A 16,036-nucleotide genomic window follows, 5' to 3' on the forward strand; every position below is an offset into this window, starting at 1 on the left:
ATCTTCTGCAGGGCCAGCATCTCTTCTTTGTTCACTCCTCCCCTCCATGTGCAGTTGTTGTTGACATGTCTCCACCTTTGTTGTCTCATTGTTTCTCTGACCACTTGGAGAGTGGCATCTTCCTCAGTTCCTCTCTCTATCTCTGCTAGTGTTATTGGTGCCGGTGTGTTTTGCTTGAGCACAAAGTTTAGGTATTCCTCTGCCACTGAGGCCTTTTCCTCTACATGCGGTAGTGGATGCCGCGACATGTAGTCCGCCGGATTATGTTCTTTCCCTGATTTGTGGACAGTCGTGAAATCGTAGTCCATTAATCTGATGCCCCAGTGCTCGATCCGTGGCGGTATCTTTGCCACTGGGTTGCCATATATTGTTACCAGCGCTTGGCGGTCCGTGATGATGGTAAACTGCTTCCCGTACACAAACATGTGGTAGTGCTCACATGCCAATACCACCGCTAAGCTTTCTTTCTCTGGCTGTGAGTACGCCTTCTAGATGTCTGTCAGGCTTTTGCTGGCATAGGCAACAATTTTCCTTGGTGACTCTTTTCCTGGCAGGTGCTGTGCTAGTATCACTCCTAGCCCTACTGGGCTTGCATCAACCGTCAGCTCTGTGCAGAGCAGAGGGTCGAAGTATGCGAGGTGCTCCACAGTCATCACTGCATTCCTGATTTCCTCGAACGCTTCATTGCATTGTTGAGACCAGATGAGCTTCTGGCCTTGTTTTGTTAGTTCTCTTAGCGGTGTGCTCACCGTGGCAAAGTCGTATATGTATCTGGCACAGTAGCATGCCAGGCCAAGGAATGATCTTATTTCTGCTACATCTGTCGGTGGCTTTGTGTTCTTTAATGTCTCTACTTTGGTGGGATCTGGCCTCATCACTTTTTTTGAAAATATGTATCCGAAGAATACAAGTTCTTTTCTCCCTAGTTCGCACTTTTCTCCGTTCAGTGTCAGCCCTGCCTGCTCCAGCTGTTTGCACACCTGCCGTAGGGCACCATCATGTTCTTCGTCTGACTTCCCAAATACTAGGATGTCATCACTGTAGTTAAAGCTGTTGTGTACTGGCCGTATCACCTGCCTTATTGTCTCCTGGAATATTTCAGCCGCTGACGAGATACCAAAACTTAGTCTATGGTACCTGAACAGCCCTAGGTGTGTGGAGAAAGTTGTTATGTATCTCGACTGGGGATCCAGTTCTAGCTGGTGAAAGCCTTTGCACAGATCTAGCTTTGAGAACCTGCACGCCCCTGTCAGACGGCTGAGCATGTCGTTCAGATGAGGCCCCGGGTGACGTTCTCTCGAGATGGCGGTGTTCGGTATTCTCATGTCCACACAGATCCGTATTTTGGAGCGGTTCTTCTTCGGAATCGCCACTATCGGTGACACCCACGATGTCGGAACGTCTGCAGGCTCTATTATATCTTGCTGTAGTAAGTTATTTATCTCTTCCTCCACTTGCGGCTGCAGATGAATTGGCACTCTCCTGTGGTGCTGTGCCACTGGTCTGACTGCTTCATTTATGTGTAGTGTAATCTGCTTGCCTTTTAGTTTTCCCAGACCGTTAAGTATTCCTTGATATTCTTGTAGTATGTTGCCTTTTTCCGCCATGTGATAAGTCATGGCCAGTAGCCCCATGACCTGTGCTGTGACGTTGCTCAGCAAGCAAGGTGCTGGAATGTCCCCTTTCAGCACGTGTATCTCTTCTTGGCATGCCGTATCTTGATATGTGAGAGTCTCGGTGAATTTTCCCATGTTTCCAACCGGTTTCTTTGATCCTCACGTGAACACATCTACAGTCGATGGCGATAGTGTTGGCTTCACTCTCATTTTCATGTATTCTGACATGCACATTATGTTGCATGTTGCTCCGCTGTCGAGCACGAACTTCGCTCTGTGGCGTCCGACCTCGATGTCTACTGTGGCTGTCTTTTTTATTTGCTGCTTCTCCACCAGCTGGATGTGTTCTTGTTGTCTTCCTTCTTTGGGAGCGTCGGACATGAGGTATAGCCGCGCTTACCTCCCTGACGCTGTTATTCCGTCCGACTCCTCGGACGAGCCTCTCTCCGCCGTCTCCATGTGTCGGGCGTGTCTTGTGCTTGTCATCCTTGGTCTGGCTGTTCATCACCTTTCACTCCTGAACTGCCGGCTCATGCATGTGCTTGCAAAATGGTTGTCTCTATTGCATTTTCTGCACTTCTGGCCCATTGCTGGGCAGGTACCGACGTGCGGAAACTCAAGGCCACACCTGTAGCACGTGTTGTTAGTTTTCCTGGGAGGTGGCTGCTGACAGTGATCATTTCTTTTGAAGTTTTCCGTGACACGATGCGCCATTGCCATTCCTTTCTCTTTGCCTATCTGTAATTGCTTGGCATGTTCCGTGGGCCCCTGCTTCTGTGATAGCCATCGTCAATATTTTCTCAAGTGTTGTCGGTTCCTTTAGAATGCGTGCTCTGAAATCTACCGACTGACACCCTTCGATGAGGCGTAGACGTATTGCTTCTTCGTTGTCAAACTTCTCGAATTCGCAATACGTCACAAATTTCCGCAGTCTTGTCGCAAAATCATTCATGCTTTCTTCTGTTTGTTGGCACGCCATGTTGAACGTGTACTTCTCAAAGTCGATGTTGCATTGGGGGTCGAATTTCTCTGTGAGGCATGCTTTTGCGCCTTTGTAGTCCGTCGTCCTGTCACTCGGGAATGTCAGGAGCAGGTCCTCTATTTCGTCCCCCGCAAGGTTTACAAGCAGATCTAGCTGTTTGCTCTCCACGACGTCTGTTGCGCGCATGTAGCGTTCCAGTTTCCGTATCCATCTCTCCCATCTGATGCCTGTTTGAGGTTCCGATGTGCTGAATGGTAGCGGCCTGCGGAACACAGCTTGTGTGCTCTGTGTGTCTTCGTCACTCATCTTCTTTCTTTATTCTTTCCTTTTCTTTCTTTGGTTATTTTCTTATGTGTCCTTAAATGAAATGGTGTTTTATGTGCTGTTTCTTTTATTATTTCCCTTTATGCACGTTCTTTGACCTTTGTTTCCTCTTTTTCCTTTGTTTTTAGCACTTTTTCCACTATTGCCTGACTTTAAAATGGCCACCGTCTTTCTTGAAAGCCTATTGGTTCTTTTTGCCTGACTTCAAGATGGCCGCCTCTTCTGGCGAGAGTTTGTTGAACTCACACGCATGAGATTCTTATCTCCCTCGGCTCGCTTTTCAACAGCCTCGTATTTCGCGCGCTGTGCTTACTTCTGTTGCAGCGACAGGGTGGGCTCCCGCACCGATGTTTTCTTTCAGCTGGGCAATCCGGACCAGGGTGGGCTCCTGGCTCCGAGTTAATTGTCACGATGCCGATCCCCCCTTCGTACGCCAGTTGTCGTATCATTCCCCATGCAAAGATCACGACGCAACGGTAAGATTGAGTTATTCTTTTATTTCGTTCGTTGGTACAGATCGCATGCAACAGTTGGTCCACTCGCTTGCCCACTTCCTGAGTTGTGTGTCCCCCCACACCCTGACCGGATGTGGTGTCCGGTGACCTTGTTGGCCAACGCTCGTCCCCAGGTCCTAGTGCCCACTTCCAGGACACTACCCCACCAGCTCCATGTTGCTCTCTTTCACCCTTTTGATCCCCCTGCGCTATGTCGCTCCTCTCACCTGCTCCCCACCTTGTTGCTTTCGCCCCCACCTGTGCCCCTCTGTGTTCATTCTGCCCCATATTGATTCCCCACCCTCTTTAAAAAAAACACAGTGTTGCTTCCACCCCTCATCCATCATGCTGCTTCGACCCCTCTCCTGCGCCCTCTTGCTTTTTCTCCTCCCACCCCATCTCCCCTCCCGCAGCTGTGAAAAACAAAGGAAGCTTTTGCATATTTTTATCTTTTCAGTTATCAATCCAACTCCGGATGAAAATTAAAATGAAAAAACAGTGGCTGTATAAACAGTTTTTTACAATTATTTTGCCGCGGCATAGCATCTAGAATGCTGTGATGCATGGCTAAAACCATTGGCAAAGGCAATAGGACCTCAAAGGTGAGACCTATTGACATTGTCAAAGCATGTTAACTTTAGTAAGGCAATATGGGGGAATGTGAACACCTGGAGTGCAATAGCCCTGAACCGGAAGGGAAGCAGTCAAAAGGCTTTAATGCATATCAGCCCATCCAGTATAAAACAACAGGCTACATGGAATACAACGTCTGCATTACAGTGCACCAAAAGCACTGCACTACAATCATGGCACAAAAGTCTAAAAAACAAATGTTTTGATTTTTTTTGGTACACAGATTCTGATCCCAGTGCCAGCGCTTTAAGTGTGATGAAACAGGTGGGTGGGTTCTATGAGAGGGGTGTGGCCACGTTAGTGTACCTGAAGACCTCTACAAGAGACATGGCCTGTGGAGTTGCAGGTGCGGCTAATGCATGTAAACTAGAATCCTGTGTCTGCCACACCATGCCACATGAACTCGTACAGACACACTGTAGTGGTATTATGCAAGGTATGGGAGATTGTACTCATTTGTGTATGCTGTAGGCAATGCTTGTGGTAATATCATGGAGCTCAACTGTAAAAACAAGCATTGACAATGCTACTAGGTCTGGCTTTACAAGTATGTTGCACGACAATGTAAATCATTACAAATAAATACCATGGGGACAAGTAAGTATTTTTGTGGAAGCAATTTACTGTGGAATAACATTGGTGTATAATAAAAGGTCAGATGACAGGTGCTGAAAGGCACACCAAAGGCAAGCCCGTCTGCGCCCTTCCATGCCTGGAACATGTCCAGCTGCATGAACCCTGGCCATCTGACCACCCACAGGTACTCTGCTGCCGAACTCCGAGCCCTGGACCCAGATGCCGTATGCAGTTATCTTTAGGACCTAGTTTCCAAAGTGTTTTTTTATTTGTTTTGCTATAAACTTTGATGATTCTTTATGAAATTTTCAAAACTAATTTGCCAGTCACTTCAGCAGCTGTATTGAAAGGTTTCGGGGAGATTCTTCAAGCAGGGGATGAGAAAAAGGGGGAGCCCGAAGAATTGCTGGACAGAGTTACACCAAATTTGGCAAACAGCTAAATCTTGGTCTAGAGTAGTGCTTTTTGGTAATTTGGTGTAAATCTGTTCAGTAGTTTTAGAGATATTAGTAGAAATCCAAATGTGTATATCTAGGTGCTCAGATCGTCTGTGGATCCGACAGTCCCCGTGCTGTAATCTGATTGGCTATCAACACTTCAACCAGCATTGTTGGAAGCCATCTTAAATCCTACAAAAAACCTTATAAATATAGAAAAGGGGCCAGAGTATGAATATCCTGACCCCCTAGATGTGGTAGTGGGGTCCCAGAGGGCCCAGCTGGGGTTTAAAACATTTTCTTTTCAATTTTGCCACAAAATCGTGGGTGGATCAGCGGATTTGTGGCAAAATTGTGCATCTCCCTTTCCTGGGCTTCGTTAAAGCCCTGGGGACCACCACCACCTAGAGCAATAAACTAGAATTAAAGGGACGTCGCAGGAATCCCCATGGCCCGCCACCTCCCCAAGGCCTATTGAATCAATAAAACTGGGAGGGGGGCTTCACAGCCCCCCTCCAGAGCCAAATACGGCCCAAGGGACCACCATATCACCAGGGCCAGCCTGCCAAGTCAGAGCCAACTTAAACTCTGCTCTCAGCAAGTGAGAGCTGTGAAACTACTCCTGCTTGCTGAGAGCGAGAAACAGATGAAAACCCTGCTCTCACAGACAGGTAGTTGCATGTTTAACACCACCCTGTCTGTGAGAGCAATGTCGGCTCCTGCAGAAAGTGGGGAGCCGGCTGGGACCTCGGAGGCCTTGAGGCCCCCACAGCCCCCCCTGCAGTACTGAGGGGAAAAGAGCAGAAAGTGGTAAAATAAAGGTGAGCAGAAATAGGCAAGATAAAGGTTAGAAATGAGCAGAAAGAGGCAGAATAAAGGTCAGAAACAAGCAGAAATAGACAAAATAAAGGCCAGCAACTAGCCGAAAGAGGCAATCTAAAGGTGAGAAATGAGCAGAAAGAGGCACAATAGAGGTCTGAAACAAGCAGAAAGAGGCAGAATAAAGGTCAGCAACAAGCAGAAATATGCAAAACAGAGGTCAGCAATGAACAGAAAGAGGCAAAACAAAGGGGAGAAACGAGCAGAAAGAGGCAGAACAAAGGTAAGCAACAAGCAGAAAGAGTCAAAATAAAGGTGAGAAACAAGCTGAAAGAGGCAAAATAAAGGGCAGAAAGTAGCTGAAACAGGCAAAATAAAGTTGTGACACAAGCAGAAAGAGGCAGAATAAAGGTCAAAAACGAGCAGAAAGAGGCAAAATAAAGATGAGAAAAAAAGAAGAAAAAGACAAAACAAAGGTGATAAACAAGCAGAAAGAGGAAGAATAAAGGTCTCCAACGAGCAGAAAGAGACATGATAAAGGTAAGACACAAGCAGAAAGAGGCAGAATAGAGGTCACAAACGAGCAGCTAGAAGCATGATAAAGGTGAGAAGGGAGAAGCGAGTAGCAAGAGGCATGACAAAGGTGAGGAATGAGCAGAAAGAGGCAGAATATAGGTCAGAAACGAACTTAAAGAGGCAAAATGGAAAGAGTTAGCATAGAGATATGAAATGAGCATAGACAGGCAAAATAGAAGTCAGAAGTGAGCTGAAAGAGGCAGAATATAGGTCAGAAACTAGCATAAAGAGGCAAAACAGATCTGGATGAGCAGAAATAGGTAAAATAATGGTAAGAAACGAGCAGAAAGAGGCAAATTGGAGATCAGAAATCAGCTGCAAGATACAGAATAAAGGTCAGCAGTGAGCAGAAAGAGGCGTGATAAAGATGAGAAACAAGCTGAAAGAGGCAAAATAAAGAACAGAAACTAGAATAAAGAAGCAAATTAAAGGTCAGAAACAAGGAGAAAGAGGCAAAACAGAGATCAGGAAGGAGCAAAAAAGGCAAAATAAAGCTCAGCAAGAGCGGAAAAGACAAAATAAAGGTCAGAAAAAGCAGAAAGAGGCAAAACAGAGATCAGATAGGAGCAGAAAGAGACAAAATAAAGGTCAGAACCAAGCAGTACGAGGAAAAATAAAGGCCAGAAACAAGGAGATGGAGGCAAATTAGAGATCAGAAATGAGCTGAAAGAGGCAAAATACAGGTGAAAAATGAGCAGAAAGATCAAAATACAGGTCTGAAATGAGCAGAAAGAGGAACAATAAAGATCAGCAAGGAGCAGAAAGAGGCAATAGAAAGGTCAGAAGTGAACAGGAAAAAGGTGGAAAATGAGCAGAAAATGAGTGGAACCCCCTCATGCACCCACTCACAGAACAATCCAGACAATCCCACATCCACTCACAGACCCATTCACTCATGTACCCCCTCACAGACAAACTTAGACACGTACACCCAATGACAGACACAGTCAGACACTCGTGCACCAACTTACAGAATCATTCATACTTTCTATCACCACTCAGAGGCCTACTCAGAGAGTCACACACTGGCTCATAGACCCTCTCAGAGACTTACACACCAACTCACAGACCCACTCAGACACTTATATACCCACTTACAGCCCCACTCATACTGTCATGCACCCACTTACAAACCTACCCAGGCACTCATATACCCACTGAGACACTCATGCACTCACTCATACACTCAATGTCAAAGGTTAGTGGTTATAGTGAGGACATAAAAATTAAGAAACCTTACAAATTCACTTTAAAAAACAAAGGTTACATGGATGTTATAGTTAGGAAATAGCATAAAAAACATAGAAATTCACTAAAAAATCAAATGTTACAGGGAGGATATAGTTAGGAAATAAATTTTTTTTAAAACCTTAGAAATTCACTAAAAAATCCAAAAGTTGTAGGGACATTAAAGCTAGGCTCAGATTTCACTCATACAAAACCAGTGAAATTCAGCAGTTATAGTTACCTGAGCTAACTATAACTTTTGCCCCGCAAAATGCACTGCTTATGACCTCACGTATTACATCACTCTTGACATGGTCAGTGACATCCCTGATTACATCACTGATGACATCTCAAATGAAATCACTGGTGACATCACTGATGATATCATTCACAGAGCAACTCAGACACCCACACACATCCCCATTCAACCTCTCATACACACACTTTCACTTCCACACAATCCTTTACATACCAATTCACACACCCATACCAGTATTCACATAACCAAATCACTCATCCATAGAGCCACTCACACATCCATTCACTCACACACCCACTAACCCACCCATACATACACTCGCAAATTCACTCATTCACCAAAACAGACAGTTATACAGACATACAGACACTAGCACACCCACTCATACATCCTTAGAGCCACTCACAGACCCACTTAATCAACCATACAAAAACTCACACAACCACTTACTCACCCATACAGGTACCCACATACTCAACCATACAGCCACTCACACTGCCACTCACCCACCAAACAGCTACTCACCCCATTCACTTATCCTTACAGTCACTCACACACCTACTCACTCATCCATACAAGCAATCACACACCTACAGAATTACTTACATGCCCATTCACACACCCATACAACCACTCGCAGCTAATCACACAGACATTCAGTCTCTAAAACAGCCACTCACACCCACTCCCTTACCAATACACACACTCAAACAGCTGCTCCCTCACTAATACAGCCACTCACACACCCAATCCCTCACCTATACAACCACCCACTCAGCTACTCAGTCACCCATTCAGCCACTCATACATCCACTCACACACCTATGCAGCCACTCGCATAACCACTAACTCATCCATGCAGACACTCACACACTCACTCACTCTCCAATACAGCCACTCACACAGCCACTCGCTTACCCATACAGCTACTCACATACCCATAAACACATCCATACAACCACTGCCACACCCACTCCCACACCCATACAACCACTCAGACATCCACACACACACTGATACAGAGTCACACAGCCACTCTGATGAGATATGTTAGAAATAGCATGATTAATTGCTAGTACAGAAATGATAGTAATTTAACTGAAGCTGTAGCTTAGTATATCATTTTAAGTCTCACAAACGTTTACGAAACACACTTACAGGATGATATCATCAGTGATGTCATTTGAGGGTTCATCAGTGATGTCACTGGCCATGTCACGAGTGATGTAATATGTGAGGTCATAAGCCATGCATTGCGGTGGAATAAGTTATAGTTAGCTCAGGTAACTATAACTGCTGAATATCACAGCTTTTTCACAAGTGAAATCTGAGCCGAGCTAAAATGTCCCTAAACCGTTGGATTTTTCTATGAATTTCTATGTTTTTAAAATTCTATTTCCTATTATAACGTCACTATAACCTTTGTTTTTTGCAAGCGAATATATATATTTATTTATCACTTACCTGTGAAGTACTTATCCTCATAGTCCTTGCCAGGAGGTGCAAAGCAGCCATTGGATATGACCTTGATGTATTTTGGGTGCCTTTTTTAAGTTTGCACCTGTTTACCTTCAGCTCAAAGTTAACTGTAATGGCATTTCCCAATTGCCCTTTTTGCGACCAGTTGCAATTAGGAAATGCTTTGTATATGCGGTTTCCTATTCGCAAATAGGAAATCCGCATTTTGTGACGCCGCAAAGGCCTTTGTACATTAGGCAAGGCAGTTTTCCATTTCTTAACAGCCCAGAATAGCAATTCAGACTGTTATGAAATGCAAATTCATTTCATACATGTGTAAATATTACAGACTGGAACCATTATTTTCTGGTACTGCTATAATTTTACACAGTTGAAGACAACGGAGGCTGGTTTGTTAGATTGACCCGGGGTCATAAATTAACATTTTACGGGTGGTGCTTCTTCTTGCAAAAAACTGTGGTAATGCATTATTGGCAATGGTAATTTTTTCCTAATGTAAAGACAAGCAGTAAAGCTCCCATGTTGCTAGCCATACTGACCCTCATGTGGTGCTCACTACATGACATGGGTCATTATTGCATCCAGTTCCCCTGCCCATCCTTTCTCTATGCTACAATAGATACAACAATGTTACTATAATATAACATAATATATATATGCATGCATAAAATAGATATATAAAAGATTAAGTCATTATTTACAGTTTGCCTACCTGCATTACACTATGAAAAATATGTGTATGTTTTTCTTTATGGGTGTAGTTGCACCATAGGATATACTCAATGAAACTACCTTACATTAATAGTACAAAATAAAAAAACATTTTCCCTAAAACCATTATCTCACTATAACATTTAGAGGCCCAGGCTCCTAGGATGGGTGCCCCAATATTTGTTTGTGCTTCATTTCTCCATAGGGCGAGTGTTTTCAGGGATGAGGACGCCTGTCAATATGTCTAGCTCAATATTTCTGGGACTCCAGGAAAACTGTGCACTGCCTGACAAGGCACCTGCCATTAGTCCCTGATTTCAACAAAGGGTAGTACAGGCCATTAAAGATCCACCTGGCCATGTCAACCCATGGACAACGGCAGGCCCTTCAGAGGCTACGCCCCCACCTTTGCCTCGTATCAAGGAGATGTCAGTTGCAGGAACTGTTGCTGATATGGCGAAAAAGACTGATGTACTTCCACCATGGTCGGTAAAATGCAAACAAAAGAAATGCAGGCTTTCACTATTGAAGACATTTGTAGTAAAGGTGTGTGTTTTTTCAACGAGCTCATAGCTTCCATGGAGGCTTCTCTAATTGTTGTTCATCAGCAGACTTGGGCTCTGTGGATTGGTCAATATTTAAATTGGGAACTAGTCCTCATCTGTGCTCAACCCCAAAATGCTGATCACTGCCGCAGTTCATCCTATTTGATACTCTTGAATATATGAAGCTGACAGAGCCATTCGTTACCATCACTAGGAGTTCATAGCCATTAAATGCTACTAGTGAGGCCTGTGACTACTCTTTCATTAGATATTTTATAACTTTTTTTTAACTATCTGAGCTGTTTTGAAGGTACGGAGAACAATTATATTGAAAACAATGGAGACCTTCAATCAGCAAGTACTACAAGTCCCAACCCCAGTGAAGCTCCTGAGAGATAGTTCCTTCTAAATTAATTTGGCCACCTGTGACAGGCACCTCATGTTTAGGTACACCTTCCTCCTCCCTTGACCCTACTGCCTAGGTTATCTCTCACAGCTTCATTGTCTGCTTCTGCCCCTGAAATTAACAATTGCCACGGGGGTTAATGTGGATAGGTGGCTTGACTCTCATAAACTCTTGAAAGAGACTCTTTTTGTTGCCATTTTGATTAATATTTCACTATTTTTCAGTTCAGTCAAGTTCATCAATAAAGAAGTCCTCATCATGAGTGAACCACTGTAGTTGTACCAAGAATCTGGGGGAGTATGGCATTTTAATGGAATGCCTTATTAATGCGAAGTCCTTTAAGAGTTAACCTTTATGCATGCTGCCATTACTAAATATGCACTCTCTGAGTGTGATTCTCATGCAGAGGCATATTCCATTTTATTAGTTCAGCTTCCCTTTTTTATACAGTCCATGCTTCCACCCAGATTTTTTAGTGCACTGCTCTTCAAGGGCTTGCCATAAACCTGCTGATCCAGGTCTCCCTATTCCATCTATCACATCTAATTTCTTTGCAAGATGTGTTGCCAGTAGACTTAGTGCCCATAGTGGGTATGGGTGTTGTTAACACAGGAAGAGGCTAGTTGGGGATCAATGTCTAATTTCAACCTCCCTGCCCTTAAGATACAGTGCTTCAGAGGTCACCGACTGAATTTGTGACTTTTAACAAGCTTAAGGCTCTGTCTTCTTTGAACATTATTAACTGGCATTGTAGGCCAAACACAGACTTGACTCGATGCTTTAGCAGACCTAATCCATCCCAGACCTTGGATGTATTAATCTAAGATCTTGTAACATTATTCATTTTGTCTCACTGTCCTCTCTTTCTAATGTATCTTGGACTCTTGCTGGAAGTAACCACAAAATAACTGCTCCACAGTGGCAGTCTTCCATTTCTAAAGGTCATTAATTTATTTACAAGAAGTGTAGGCTACACACCCTTCACATTTGGATGGCTATTTAGATGTGATTGGTTAGATGCCATTCCTCAGGGGTTTGCAGGGGTTTGGGTACTATCAGTAGCCCTAATGTTTGTTTTATAGGGTGGATGCTGTCCCCACAGGTTCAAGCCGAATATAGCAGCTTTACTGTCTTGGTCTGCTTGACTCTTCGTATTGGTAATTAATACCTATTGCAACCATTTGGGGATGTTCCCTACCAGTATTTGATTCACTTTTAATACGTTTCTTGACAATTTCCTAGCTAGCTGTTTTATTAGAGGTCCTAGCACTGCATTTCTCTTTCTAATTGGTTATTTTAATGCCAACATGGTTAGTGACTGTGACATAGATTAAAATCATGAGATTTGTAAGGTAGGTTCCTAAGGCTTTTCAAGGACTCTTAGGGACTTTAGGAATTTAAATCTTCGCATTTGGCTTTTTTAACGACGAAGGGTGCTTTTTTGTCTGGCAGATTAAGTAAAACAAATTCCCTTTTGTGCTGTAACTTCTAGATATCCAATTATCCACTAATAAGTGTGCACTGAAAAGACTTCCAATATAAAAAAGCCAAATGTGAAAATTAAAATTCCTAAAGTCCCTAAGAGTCCCCTAAAATCTACCTTAGGATACTACCTTAAGAATCTCCTGAGACAGTTTTCAACTGACAATATTGAGTATGATAATGTAAGATTGTACATCTTTTCCGTGCACACTTATTCTAGAAGTTACAACACAAAAGGGAAGATGTTTTGCTTCATTTCTTGGCCCACCATGTCCCATTTGGCTAAGGAGGGTGGCTCTCTTGCTTTTATCTAACAGACCAGTCCGATGTGCATAGAGGGGTTGTGATGGTTCCATTATTATCGACTATACTTTAGTCTGAGGGAATTTGTTACAATTCATTAGTGTTTTTTGATTATCAGCAGAAAGTGAGGGAGATTGTAATGGTCTGTCTTTTGTCTTTGTTTGCCTCATTTTTTACTGTGGCCATACTGGTAAGACCAAAGGTTGAAAAAAACATGATGTAGATGGCTTCACTTGTCGAAGGAAGACCTTGAGAAATTTACCAACATGTTGCAACAGCATGCCCAATCTTCATTAAAGTCCTAGATCTTAGTTTAATTGATGTTCATATTTGTGCTAGCTTTGATAAACATATACAATCTTATTGCCTCTTCTTTGTCAAAAATGTATTAATAAGTCTAAATCTGAAGCATGCGATCTGAAAGAAGATTTTAAAAAGTTATAAGGGACATGTTCTTCATGACGCAGCTTATTTCGAAATAATGCGAAAATGTGCAGAGAAGTGCCTGTCAGTTATGGGAGCCAGCAACACCCGCAGGCAAGTGTAGTTTCCATTGCACCCTCGCAACCATATAAACACAGTCTTCTGGCTTAGCAAACACATTCGAGGCGGGAGGAGGAGAGAGGGAGCACCGAGAGAGGGAGCACCGAGAGAGGGAGGCCTCAGGGAGGACAGAGAGAAGTGAGCCTCAGGGGACAGGAGGGAGGTGGAGGCAGGGAGGATAGAGAGAGCGGGAGGGCCTCAGGGAGGATAGAGATAAGGAGGAGTGTGGGGCCTCAGGGAGCTCGGAAGAGGGATTTTGTGCCTGATTTTATTTGGGCATATTGTAAGTTGATCTCAAGTTGCGCTCACTCTTTGCATCACAATTTTCTACAAACTATAATTCGGTCATTCAACAGTGCAAACAGGAAGCAACCACTGACACTAAAATCTTTTTCACCCGTTATTAGTGTGAAATGTGAGGAAGTGTTTTGTCACCAATTTGCTATTGCAGAAGGTGATAAATGCTTCATTACACTAAAAATCATGCATTACCTCTGCCCACAATAGCCAAAATTGGCTGCATTTCCACGGCTAGATTGCACCAGGAGGATTATGTGTTGTCTTGGTAGAGATGCAGTTGGGACAGGCAAGGAGCAGGCGTGGCTGTGTTCTTTTTAAAACCAAGAGCACAGCTACCAGAATTCATACATCTGCCTCACTGGCCCTGTCTTCCCTTTTGCCTTTATAATCTGCCCTCATTTCCTCCAGCTTTTATTTGTCATCTGCCAGCTCTTGGACACCGCAAGCTGTGTGCCACACCTCCGCCCACTTCCAGGGTCTCACCTTTTTCCGGGAGGCACACCTTATATCTGGTGCAACTTATGCTGGGCACACTTTATGCCTGGTACACGTTATGTCTGACGGGCGCACTTTAAGCTTGCCACACTACATTCTGCATGGCACACATTATCTCTCTTTAAGCTTGGCACACTTTCTTCCAGCATACATGATGTCTGGCATTATGTCTGGTGCACTTTAAGCCTGGCACACCTTCTGCCTGGCACATATTATGTCTGGTGCACTATACGGATAGCATGCTTTTGGCCTGACATGCGTGATTTCTGACACTCTTTAAACCCGGCACACTCTCTGTCTAGCACGTTATATCTGCCGCACTTTAAGCCTGGCACGCTTTCTGCCTGCATAAAGAAAAAATGATGGACGGAATACTGAACAATGTCAAACACTTACCCCCAGTACGAAGAGGTCAGGAATTTCTCCACCCACTGCGATCCTGCGACCTAGGGTGCCTGAGGAAGAGGTGTCATGCCTCACGGATGCGGGAGGCCGCTGTGCCCTGGCAGGCGTGCATACATGGGCGCTAGAACATTCCAGGGAGAAATAAGGCCCCCTTCCACGACGATATGATTGGAGCTGTGCTTCCATAAAGCTGCAGAAACTTTAAACATGCCTTTTTCAAAGTGGAATACTCTGCAAAAACAGGCTCCATTGATTTAAGGCTGGAAAGGAATGATTACAAGTAAAATAAAGTGCCGCAATATTGCCGCTAAATTTTCATCTTTGTGGCGCAAAATTTCAATTTTTATGCAGCTAAATTTGCAAATCTATGCTGCAGTATCCTGGGGGGTCTAATTGTTCACCTGCCAAAAGAAGAGACTGGCCGTGGGACTCGGAACTTCTTCCCGGGGACGTGGATGTGAATTATATGTGAAAATGTTGAAATGTATCAAACACTACATTGAATAAATATATATGTAATGAGAAAGGATGTAGTACAATGGGCATGTACAAATTGTGAATGAAGTCACCGAGGTGTGATACACCACCTCCCAAACTGACCAATAGAAAGTCGTATCCTGTGAAATTGTTTCAACTAATGTGGGTTGGACATGTAGGTTCTAGGGCATAACTGGGGTGCCTTTGGGGTGTGGTTTAGAGCTGCAGAGTTAGGTCAGATGGAGAGAAAGGGGTGATGCGTCGCTGTCCGTCGGTTTGCAGAAAGGCCTAGCTGATCCTGTCCCGCTCCTGGGTTTTGAAGTCTTTGTTCCCTGACTCTATTTCAGGGCCCCCCCCCCCACCTACTCCTTGGCCAGGTGGTTGGTATTTCACAGTTCCTTTGAGTTTGTATTATCCTTCTGACTTGTACTTTGCATAATTATTTGCTAATTTATTTTTGTATCTGAAACGTATGTCTCTTCATCTATCCACGCCGTCATATAATATAATATAATGTAGTGCTTATATAGCGCACGTATCACCCTATATGTAAATTGTTTCACAATATTTTTGATGCAACTTTTGTCTCTTCATCTATCCACTCCTTCATTTGCATATCGTTTTGATGAGTATGACACTGATTGCATTAGCTGATTTTGTTTCTCTCCCTCTTATGAATTTCATTGTTTGCATTTGATACCGTATGCAATTAGCATTAATATTTTACATCAATTTGAGATAAACTTTATTAATCTTACCGAGAGTCTTTGATTATTAAGCTAACTAGATAGTTAGTTAGATAGTGCTATCATTTTGATAGTGCTATCATTACCATCAACTTCTCAACTAATTGGTCTGTCGACCAAGAGGAAAGAGAGTTGATAAAAGTTTTAGTTATGAATTTAAAGATGTTAAACATGAACCTGTGAAGGGAACAAATTTTACGT

At 43.6% G+C, this 16,036-nt stretch overlaps 1 protein-coding gene across 2 annotated transcripts in view; it reads right to left on the reverse strand.

Moving 5' to 3' along the window:
- The window catches only part of FHL5 (four and a half LIM domains 5), a 231,419-nt gene that overhangs the window by 101,222 nt on the left and 114,161 nt on the right, over nucleotides 1–16,036 (reverse strand). Inside the window, exon 2 of one of the 2 annotated variants that reach the window (XM_085611133.1) lies at nucleotides 14,604–14,872. The exons of the other annotated variant lie outside the window; for it this stretch is intronic. Within the exon in view, the coding sequence (XP_085467259.1) occupies nucleotides 14,604–14,798 (195 nt within the window). The 5' untranslated portion in view covers nucleotides 14,799–14,872. The remainder of the gene's footprint in view (nucleotides 1–14,603; nucleotides 14,873–16,036) is intronic. 2 annotated transcript variants of the gene reach the window in all.

The sequence above is a fragment of the Triturus cristatus genome, chromosome 6, assembly GCF_964204655.1.
Source record: "Triturus cristatus chromosome 6, aTriCri1.1, whole genome shotgun sequence".
NCBI lineage: Eukaryota > Metazoa > Chordata > Amphibia > Caudata > Salamandridae > Triturus > Triturus cristatus.